Genomic DNA, 12,514 nt, shown 5'->3' with positions numbered 1-12,514 from the left:
GACAAACTGGTTGCAGGGGGAAAGCCCTCCACACAGAGGTAATCGGTCAGCTGGTGAGCAGGAAACGCGGAACAGCATCATACCGCCCCGTAGCATTCATTTAAAAAATTATATGTAGCCATATGTACCTCCAGCTACATAATTCGCGGTCTCCAGAAACGTCCATGGAACTACATTTTCTGAATGAACCTGTGTTGGAAATAAATATACAATTATTTTAAAAACTGAATAATAACAGTAGTACTACTAGTAATACTATTACTCTGAAAAACAATAATTTGACCTATAATTTTACACATTTTTTAGATCTATAATCTTATAATAAATAATGCAGGATGTATTAATGAGACTTTATTGCTGTATGTCTTTGTGTCCTGTCAGGGCTTCTGTACATTGGCTTCAGCGCGTGTATGTTTGGCCTGTACAGCTTCATGCCTGTGGTGATCAAGAGAACCAGCGCAACAGCGGTCAATCTGTCTCTGCTCACAGCCGACCTGTACAGCCTCTTCTGCGGACTCTTCCTCTTCCAGTACAAGGTCAGATTAAAAACAGTCTCCTCATTACTGTCAAAGCAGATGCTGAATGTCTGTGCATCACCCTTCTCTCTCCTGCGGATGTCTTTTCTTCAATGGTGTCTTGGTGACTTCAGTATAATACCATCTTGCAATCCAAAATCGTGATTTTTTTTTTTTTTTTTTTTCATTTTTGCCGAAAATGAGATGGAAATGGAATCATCATGATCACGGTTTCAACTATTTCAAGCAATCTTTACATTACATATACGGTTGATATACAGTCCTGCGCATTACAAGATATGGTAACACTTTATAACAGGGGTCTCAAACTTAAATTGGCGGGGGGCCATTTCAGTGACTGACTATTCATAGGAGAGCCGTTTTAAGAATCAAGCACAAGAAAAAAGAGGAAACCTGATGTAATTGATACACTCAGACATTCTTCCCCAGAGTATCAAAGCTACTTCTTTTTTCTTTCTTGTTGTACACATTGGGGTAGTTTAAATAGCTACACTGCAAAAAATTAATTTTTTTACTTTTTTATTTTTTGTCCACTCCAAATATTAAATAATTCTTAAATCAAGAAACATTTTCTAGACAAGCAAAACATATTGTCTTGTTTTCGGAAATAGTATGCGAATATTAAGTGAGTTTTTCCTTAAAACAAGCAAAATAATCTGCCAATAGGGTAAGCAAAATAATCTTGTTTTTCCTTTTAACATAAGATTATTTTGCTCACCCCAGGAGTGTCGAAAATACAATTAGAAATTAATACAATTAAATAAAATTGGATAGAACAACAACAATCTAAAATATATTTTTATAATAATTTTTAGGGGATTTTAACCTTTAATTGACAGAATAGTGCAGAGAAATGACACACTGAAAAAGATTATTCAAAGATGATTCCTTGGATTTACTCAATTTTTTTTTACGTTGAGTGGTTGTAAACTATTTATTTGGGCTGAATTTAATAAATTAAGTTGAACATTATTAAATTAAATTTGTTTGTTTAAATTCAACACAAATAAATTGTTTGCAACAGTTTTGCATGCAGCACTTTTTTTCAGTGCAGGAAATAGTTGGGAACAGAGAGAGGGGAAGGTTGGGCAAAGGACCTCGAGCCGTGAATCAAACACGCTTTGCCGTGAGCACCATGGTGCTATATGTTGGCGCACTTAACCACTAGGCTATTGGCGCAGACACAATCTAATAATAGTGAGAGTAATTTTAGCTAATTTCTTTTTTCCTTTTTCATAACATTTGATACAGTTTCATTTTCAAATGAATAGAATTAATGAAGTCATTTATTAATTTTTTTTCCTGTTTAGAATATAACTGAGCCTTTAATTTCATTTATTAAATTTTCATTTATTAGAGATTTATAAAGCATAAACAAGTCCTCACTTTAGGTCACAAAACTTGATGAATTTGACTTAATAAAGCATTTATTAACAAACAAATTGACTATTAGTATGTCTGAATAATAAGAATTATAAATGTTAATTTAAATAGTTTATTAATCATTTACTTACGCATTCTGATTTATCTTAAAATAGCATCAACTATTCATAAATAACTAGTTTGCAAATAATGCAATACTTTAATCATTAATTGTTTAATGAAGTGTGTTTGTGTATTAAATGTATGTGTTGTCCTCGAAGTCCTCGATGGTGGGCATCATCTGTAGAGGCTTTGGAATGGGCATCCCCTGGTGGAAATAGCAAACAAAGAAAATGACTAGTGTAGCTGCTGTTCATAATGTATTTGAGTATGGCAACTGACCAATCAGAATCAAGTATTCCAGACAGCCATGAAATAATATATATTTAACTGCCTGCCTGATATTTATTGACAGATTATTATAGTTCTCATCCTTGCTGTAAAAAAACACCTGTATAAAAGTCATTTATTTTATATATCAAGGGTATCGCTTGGACTGCAGCAATGCCTACTTGAAAGTTTTGAGTTTGTTGGGCTGAGTAGTTTGCACCACACCACTCCAAAAACTTGCATTGCATCTCTAAATAATTCAAAGTACCCCGATGAGCCTGTGTTATTAGTTTCAGCGGTTGTTGTCCGGGAATAACATATCTTGGAGTATAGCAACCAATCAAACAAAATCAAGTATTCCAGACAGCCGTGTAATAATATACAGTAAATAACTGCCTGCCTGATATTTATCAACAGTTGAGCGTGGCACTAAATCAGACAGAAGCGCTGCCTTGCAATTCTGTCTCGACTACAATTTTATTATTATAGTTCTCATCCTTGCTGTAAAAAAACGCCAGTATAAAAGTCATTTATTTTATATATCAAGGGTATCGCTTGGACTGCAGCAATGCCTACTTGAAAGTTTTGAGTTTGTTGGGCTGAGTAGTTTGCACCTCACCACTCCAAAATCCTGCATTGCATCTCTAAATAATTCAAAGTACCCCGATGAGCCAGTGTTATTAGTTTCAGCGGTTGTTGTCCGGGAATAACATACCTTGGAATATAGCAACCAACCAATCAGAATCAAGTATTCCAGACAGCCGTGTAATAATATAAAGTAAATAACTGCCTGCCTGATATTTATCGACAGTTGAGCGTGGCACTAAATAAGACAGAAGCGCTGCCTTGCAATTCTGTCACGACTACATTTTTATTATTATAGTTATCATCCTTGCTGTAAAAAAACACCTGTATAAAAGTCATTTATTTTATATATCAAGGGTATTGCTTGGACTGCAGCAATGCCTACTTGAAAGTTTTGAGTTTGTTGGGCTGAGTAGTTTGCACCACACCACTCGAAAAACCTGCACTGCATCTCTTAATAATTCAGAGTACCCCGATGAGCCAGTGTTATTAGTTTCAGCGGTTGTTGTCCGGGTATAACATATCTTGGAGTATAGTAACCAACCAATCAGAATCAAGTATTCCAGACAGCCGTGTAATAATATACAGTAAATAACTGCCTGCCTGATATTTATCGACAGTTGAGCGTGGCACTAAATAAGACAGAAGCGCTGCCTTGCAATTCTGTCTCGACTACGTTTTTATTATTATAGTTCTCATCCTTGCTGTAAAAAAAATGCCAGTATAAAAGTCATTTATTTTATATATCAAGGGTATCGCTTGGACTGCAGCAATGCCTACTTGAAAGTTTTGAGTTTGTTGGACTGAGTAGTTTGCACCACACCACTCGAAAAACCTGCACTGCATCTCTAAATAATTCAAAGTACCCCGATGAGCCAGTGTTATTAGTTTCAGCGGTTGTTGTCTGGAAAAAATATACCTTGGAATATAGCAACTGACCAATCAGAATCAAGTATTCCAGACAGCTATGTAATAATATACAGTAAATAACTGTCTGCCTGATATTTATCGACAGTTAAATGTGGCACTAAATAAGACAGAAGCGGCTGCCTTATAATTTAGTCTCAACAACATTTTTACTATTATAGTTCTCGTCCTTGCTTTAACAAAAGGCCTTTATAAAAGTCATTTATTTTAAATATCACGGGTATTGCTTGGACTGCAGCAATGCCTACTTGAAGGTTTTGAGTTTGCTGGGCTGAATAGTTTGCACCTCACCACTCGAAAAACCTGCATTGCGTCTATACGGATTCACAATACAACATCTTTAAAAGAATGCGCAACGATCTTTTCACTGAAGCACCAAGACAATCTATCAGGGGATTTCAGCAAAAGATCCAGACTTCATTTTTTTAAACCGCGCCATTAAATCTAAAACCATCACTGAACAAAGCCATCAGTCATACTGTACAATGAGCACAGTGTTTTAAACTGCTTTTCCATTTAAACTTTTCCTTCGTCTAGCAGCGATTACACTGTCTGGAGGACAAAAAACAGCCTCTGCTTTCCTTTGAACTGATTATTATATGCTATTATTATCACACTGATTCGTTTTAATGGTTCCAGCACTATTGAAGGTGGTGTTTTGCTGGTGAATAAAATGCCTCGGCGTTTTTGTTTCTGCTATAGGTGAATGCATTGGGACCTTGAGCTTCAGCATTCATGAAACACAATTAGAGTGATGGATTTGAAACAAGCCTCTGGGTTACTGCGTGTTGTCTCTGTTTGCCGGGGAAAGTTGGAAGTGGCTCGGTGGAATCCATTTTTACTGACAACTAAAGCTGTAATCACATCTAAAGCATCGCTGGCTTTGTTTTTCAGTGTCCTTGTGTGAAGAGGCTCAGCAGTCTTCTCCGTCTCTTTCTCCGATTGCACTGGCAGAAGCCTTTCATATATGTGGTGAAATTATTCATTTATGTGCATATACCGTATACATATATAATGTCTGAGACTCGCTGTAAAAAAATATCTGTTAACAGCTTCTGTATTTCGGGAAGTGTTTTCTGTTTATTTACCGTTGTGAATTGCATTATGGGACCTTGATCTCTGCTCTGTTGAATTTTGATGTTGAAAAAAAGTTTAACAAAGTGACTAGTTAAAAATAATATAATTTATAAGAAATAATATTTTGAGAAAAATGTCTGTAAAAAAAATTGTACTGGCAGTTTATTACAAGGTTTGTACCATAATATTAAACACCAACCCAGACAGTATATCACTTTAAACTATTAAAACTGTTAATAAAAGTCACTGTTTCAAAGCTTTGAAGGTTAAAAGTTGTTGGAAGAAGGATCAAGCTCCCATAATGTAATTCAAAAGCAAAAATAAATGGGGAAAAATAAAGACATGATTCATAAAATAAGGAAAACTGCTAATTTACGGATATTTTTTACTGTGCGTTTTGATCAACACAGGCTCATTCTGAAAACGTAGCTCTATATAAGTTTCTGGAAATCTCAAATTATGTAGCCAGAGGTACGAATACGTCTTTAAAACAAAGTCTAGGGGTTGGTATGATGCCTTTCCTTTCTCGCTTACCAGCTGACCGCTTACCTGCATGTGGACGTTTTTACTAGTTTGTCCGGTAGCTCGACACGTACATTGGTGGACTTTAGATGCAGAGAGGAGTTGACCACTATGACGGGGTTTGAGTCCGGTGAAGAACGGTTCCAGAAATCATGTGCTTTTATGAATGGATGAGTACAGTAAGATTTTTTTAACAATAGTTTTGTAAGGCAAGGCAAGTGTATAGTTTCTATTGCACATTTCATACACAGTGGCGATTCAAAGTGCAAAAAAACCTATTCTGAATGTAACTGGGAGCCGGTGTAAAGACCTGAGGACAGGTGTGATGTGCTCTGATTTTCTGGTTCTGGTCAGAATCCTGGCAGCAGTGTTCTGGATTAGCTGCAACTGTCTGACTGTCTTTTTGGGAAGGCCGGTGAGGAGTCCATTACAGTAATCCACCCTGCTGGTGATAAAAGCATGAACAAGTCCTCACTGGAAACAAAGCGTCTTATTCATGTATATGTTTTTGAGATAGTAGTATGCGGATTTAGTTACTGCTTTTACATGACTACTGAAATTCAGATCTGACTCCAGAATCAGACCAAGATTCTTTACTTTGACCCTTCGAGCCAAGGTACGCATTTGCCATTATAATGAGCAAGTCAAATGACTTATGCTTATAGTATAATAGTATATTTATTTTATAATATAATATAATATAATATAATATAATATAATATAATATAATATAATATAATATAATATAATATAATATAATATAATATAATTAATATAATATAATATAATATAATATAATATAATACAATAAATATAATATAATATAATATAATATAATATAATATAATATAATATAATATAATATAATATAATACAATAAATATAATATAATATAATATAATATAATATAATATAATATAATATAATATAATATAATATAATATAATATAATATAATATAATATAATATAATATAATATAATGTCATGTAATGTAATGTAATGTAATGTAATGTAATATAATATAATATAATAAATTATTAATGAGTATTTTTATTTCAGGACAGATGCAGAAAATGTAAAATATTTATCTTTAATCTTTTATTGTATTTTAGGTGTTTTCATACATTTTGAAATGTACATAAATATGCATGCTATATTGTTTTGCTATTGCTTTAAAAACTGCTTTAGATTCAAGTGTCTTTATCTATTTTAATTAGCATTATGCAGGACTGCCAATCATGTCACCTTAAAAAAAATTACATGACTGTGCTGTACATCACATCCATTAATTAAATTTGTCAGCATATGCTGGTGAAAGCTCATACACAAAGACTTTTAAAAAAAATATCCTGTTCATTATTGCAGTAGATGTGTGAAGCACTGGAAAGACAACAGGCATATTGTTTATATGCACATATACAATTCATAGTGCACTTTGAAATCATCTATGCCATTTTGAACAGCCATGGCGCATGACGAAAGGTATGACCAATGATTTACAAGGTGAAATTTACATTACATCTCCACAGCTTGTGAAAACAAAAACATGCCGGATACATTAATGGTTTTAATTTACAGTAGGCTATTCAATAAATGTATCTGTACTGTATATGACCTTTCTAGTATTTGGCAGAAAGTCTTATGCTGTGTCCCAACTTACATACTTATACTACGCCCTAAAAGTATGTACTTTTTTTGTTAAGGAAGATACAGAAGAGTGTGCACTGTTTGGGACATACTACTTCCTCTTTAACAGATTGTTGTGTTGCTTAGTTGCTTAGTTATGCCCTTGTTAATCATCTACACATCATCCACATTTCTGTCATATTTAATTTCCTACCTTATTGGAGAAGCAGCAGCAGGTTAATCTCCCATTCATGAGTCTTTCATGCAGAGAAATCTCATCAGGTCTTTGGATAATTCTGCATTCAGACGTTCAGACGTCCAAACACGTCTTTATATAAGTTCAGTATTGTTGTTGCAGATGAAATATAACACAGATAATGCGATTTAAATATTTTCCAGTTGGCTAGATATTGACTAACAGTCATTCAAACATCTTTAACAAAGCCTCTCTACTTGACAGTTGGTCTCGTTTATTTACACTTTTCACACGCGTTTGTACTTCTAATTGAATTCATTTCAAAAGCACCATCTGACCCCCATTCTGTTTTTGTCTCTCATGCTTTCTGGAACTGTTCTTCACTGGACTCGAATACCGTCATTGTAGTCAACTACTCTCTGCGTCTCAAGTCCGCCGACATACATGGCGAACCACTGAGCAAACTGGTAACAGTGGGAAATCTGTCCATACGGTGTTAAACGTTTAGCTGGTAAGCGCAAAAAGGAATGATGTCATACCGCTTCGTAGCGTTTGTTTTAAAGATGGAATGTAGCCATAAGTTGCTCTGGCTACAAAATTCATGTTCCCTAGAAATTGATATAGGGCTATGTTTTCAGAATGAGCCTGCGTTGATTTTGGGAAACACTTGTCACTACATCATTCATTTCCCAAATGATGCATCATACTGCATCAGCCGCAGGTTACGTCATTGTTTGGTAAATGCACTCCAGCTTGATGTAAGTTGAGTTGACAAGAAAAGTTCATTTGATTCACCAAAAATAGTGAAGACAACAATATTATTTTTTACAGTGCAGCAACCTCCAGTTCACGCTAACTTTAAATAACACTATTGTTTAGTATCTTAACTCTGTGATGCTCATATCAGTTGTGATACAAAGAATATTCTCAGCGTGTTCCTCAGTATTGTTGTTTGGTCTGGTCGCTGTACACATAAAGGGTATAGGGGTTACATCAATGCAAGAGACGCGGCAGACATGAAGAGCCTCCAAATGAATCCTCTTCAGCCCTGCACTGAATGTCAGAGCCATTTGTAATGTGGTCATATGAAGCGAAGCTCTCTGAAATCTCTGCACGCTGCTGTTATTGCTGTCTGTATCTGCACCTGCAGTCTCCGCTCAGACCCTCTCCTATATTTTCCTGTCTGGCCTTTTGTCTTCTGCAACCTGCTTTCTGCTCCTGTACACGAGGCAAACCCAAAGTCCTTGTAAGTGAGGAACACTCACAATCTTTGTATCACAACAGATATGAGCATCACATAACATAGATGCTAAAAATAGAACGTCTTAATACAATGGCTGCTGTCAATTTAGTAGTATCTATCTATCTCTATCTATCTATCTATCTATCTATCTATCTATCTATCTATCTATCTATCTATCTATCTATCTATCTATCTATCTATCTATCTATCTATCTATCTATCTATCTATCTATCTATCTATCTATCTATCTATCTATCTATCTATCTATCTATCTATCTATCTATCTATCTACTTATCTATCTATCTACTTATCTATCTATCTATCTATCTATCTATCTATCTATCTATCTATCTATCTATCTATCTATCTATCTATCTATCTATCTATCTATCTATCTATCTATCTATCTATCTATCTATCTATCTATCTATCTACTTATCTATCTATCTATCTATCTATCTATCTATCTATCTATCTATCTATCTATCTATCTATCTATCTATCTATCTATCTATCTATCTATCTATCTATCTATCTATCTATCTATCTATCTATCGTTCTATCTATCGTTCTATTGTTCTATCTATCGTTCTGTTTATTGTTCCATCCATCCATCCATCCATCCATCCACCCACCCTCCTTCCTACCTACCTACCTACCTACCTACCTACCTACCTATCTATCTATCTATCTATCTATCTATCTATCTATCTATCTATCTATCTATCTATCTATCTATCTATCTATCTATCTATCTATCTATCTATCTATCTATCTATCTATCTATCTATCTATCTATCTATATCTATCTATCTGTCTATCTGTCTGTCTGTCTGTCTGTCTGTCTGTCTGTCTGTCTGTCTGTCTATATCTATCTATCTATCTATCTATCTATCTATCTATCTATCTATCTATCTATCTATCTATCTATCTATCTATCTATCTATCTATCTATCTATCTATCTATCTATCTATCTATCTATCTATCTATCTATCTATCTATCTATCTTTAATTATTTATTTAACCAAATGAAACAAAGCCCAGGGTGTTGGCGTGAATTTCAATGTTTAACATTGCAACCAAGCCGAGACCGCCTCATTCAGGCGATCTCTGACCAATTGTTTTGGCGCGAAGCACTATTGCTGGATTCAAACATGCTCAAATGAACCGAGCTAAAGGGCAAACACACCATGTTTCGAAACTTACATCAAGGTGTGAAAGCACCGTTATAGTTTATTTGTAACTTATAAAAAGATGCAAAATGCAGCATATCATACTGTTTATGAGTACTATTGTAATGTTAAGTGTCAAACAATAACAATAACAACAACAACAGCAAAAAACATGTACAAGTTGGTTTCTGCTCTCACGAGGCAAACTCGAAGTCCTTGGGAGTGGAGCCTTAAAGTCTGAGACTACAATGAAGACTGAGTGTTATTAAATGAGTATGGAAAGGTATGAGAGATATTTTAGATTCTGCACTATTTGCAGTACACTAATAAGGGCATTTGTGACATTCATGTGACTTTTACATACTGACAGTCATGCTTTTGCTTCCACTGAAACACGAGATGCTCTTTCAAATACTTAACTTCATTACCTCACATGCAACATGGCACTGTCATTATTCGTATGCAGATAGAAGGCATTTATTCTGAAATGTATTGCTAACAAGCAATCTATTTTGTCATTTTTGTGGTTGTTTATTCTAAAATAGTATCTCAGTGGTTCTAAAAATATTCTATAACTGTATCTCAGTGATTCCGGATAAATTCTGTAACATCTCGATCATTGTAAAAATTCTATAATAGTATCTCAGTGATTCTAAACAGATTCTATAGTACTTTCTCTGTGATTCTAAATAGATTCGATATACAGTGCTCAGCATATATGAGTCAGTTAAATTAATATTTTCTATAGGATGCTTTACAATATTATATTAGTATATATACATTAGATTAGTCAGTACTGAAGCCAAATCTGGAGCTTATCTAACAAAATAACTTACAAGAAAGGTTACAAAATTAAAAATTAGTAGCCCAAATTTATATGTTAGAGAAAAATATCAAATAAAATTTTCAAAAATAGCAGAAATCAAGAGAAGCAAAACAAATATACAATTCAGTTGAAATGTTGTAGTTTGTAATTTTTTTATCGCAATATTTTGATTGAATTTAATTTTATTATCTTTCCATTTCTAAAGATGTTATGTGACTAAAATATTATTTTAATAAATATATCTATTTAATAAATCGGATTTGTTCAAATGCTCCGTTATATATTACCCATATACTCATCTATGCTGAGCACTATATATATTCTATCACAGAATCTTGATGATTGTAAATGGATTCCATAATATTATCTATACCTATTATTATATTCTCTAATATTATATTATGTCTAAGATTCTAAATGGATTCTAAAATAATATCATATTCGATTCCACAAAGGTTTCTTCATGATTCAAAATAGATTCTATAACAGTATTTTATAGGCATGGTTCACCCACAAATGAAAATTACTTGATTATTTACTCTCCCTGATGTGGTTTTAAAGCTTTATGGCTTTCTTTCTTCTGTTGAAAACAAAAAAATATATATTTCGAAGAATGCTGGTTGGTGGTACCAATTGACTTCCATTGTATTTTTTTCTACTATGTAAGTCAATAGGTACTCTCAACTGGCTTTCTTCAAAATAACTTATTTTATGTTCAACAGAAATAGGTTTTGAACAAGTAAAGAGTGATAAATGATGATAGAGATTTCATTTTTTAGGTGAACTGTCCCTTTTATCTTTCTTAATAGATTCTCGGAAATGTATCTCTAAACAGATTCTTTAGTATCTTGTAGATTCTATATAATATAGTCTATAGTGTCTTGATGGATTTAAATTTAAAAACTAATATTTGATTCAATGATTCTATAAAGATTTGAAGATTCTTATTACATTTTCTAAACCAATATTGAAATAATAGAACAATCATGCCTGTTTTGTTTCTGCAGCTTTACTTTTATTATATTTTATTATATTTAGTATAAAATATGCTAAATAAAAAAATTCATCAATAATTATATTATATTATATTATATTATATTATATTATATTATATTATATTATATTATATTATATTATATTATATTATATTATATTATATTATATTATATTATATTATATTATATTATATTATATTATATACTGCTGCTCTTTTTTATCCACATTTGTTAGTCAGTTGTTACACAAGCTTAATCTACATATGATGTACAGTAATAAATTATATACTTTTTAAAGTCACATGATTGGCAGTTCTGCATTATGTTAATGAAAATAGATAAACACATTTTATACAAAGTGTTAATGTAAAGTGCTTCACAAAAACAAAAAGATTAAAATAATGGACTTCCGGTTATGGAGTGGTAGTGAGAAGATACGAAATAACGACCCTGCCATAAGTTTGAATATAAATCCTTTCAACTCGCTTAAATTTTTTGATACATTCTTGGTTATTGAAAGCATAAAAGTTTAACAACCAAAATGGCACCGAAAAAGAAGAACAGAACATAAGAAAAGGTGTATAACGAGGCTCAAGAAATGTTGCATGATTCTGATAACACTGACGAAGTAAAAGAGATGACAAAAAAGAGGATGACAACAGTGAAGCCACAACAATAACTGATATGAACAACCCAGGCCCAAGCAACGCAGATGTGTTACAAGCCATTAAAGAAATCATGCAAATAAAATTGACGCCATTATGTCAGCAATCAATAAAAGAATGCGTGAAGAAGGCAGAGGAACACATTTCTGGAGCGGAAGATGAAATTGTTCAACTTAATGCTTGTGCAAATTCCGTTGAATCACAAGTTAAGAAATTGATGGACAAGGTTGACAACATGGAAAACAGAAACAGTCGGATAATAGACTAATAATAAAGTTCCTAAACTTAAAGATTAAAATATTCATAAAATAATAATTTTAATGATTTAAAACAGATTAAAATGTCAAAACAGGTTTAAAATAAATAAAAATATAATATAATATAATAT

At 33.0% G+C, this 12,514-nt stretch overlaps 1 protein-coding gene across 1 annotated transcript in view; it reads left to right on the top strand.

Moving 5' to 3' along the window:
- The window catches only part of slc35f1 (solute carrier family 35 member F1), a 212,501-nt gene that overhangs the window by 177,600 nt on the left and 22,387 nt on the right, over nucleotides 1-12,514 (top strand). The window contains exon 7 of the mRNA XM_056445616.1: nucleotides 382-536. Within this exon, the coding sequence (XP_056301591.1) occupies nucleotides 382-536 (155 nt within the window). The remainder of the gene's footprint in view (nucleotides 1-381; nucleotides 537-12,514) is intronic.

This window comes from Danio aesculapii, chromosome 20 (assembly GCF_903798145.1).
Source record: "Danio aesculapii chromosome 20, fDanAes4.1, whole genome shotgun sequence".
Lineage (NCBI taxonomy): Eukaryota > Metazoa > Chordata > Actinopteri > Cypriniformes > Danionidae > Danio > Danio aesculapii.
Note: the sequence above shows the minus strand (reverse complement) of the source record. Positions and strands in the feature narration are given on the sequence as shown.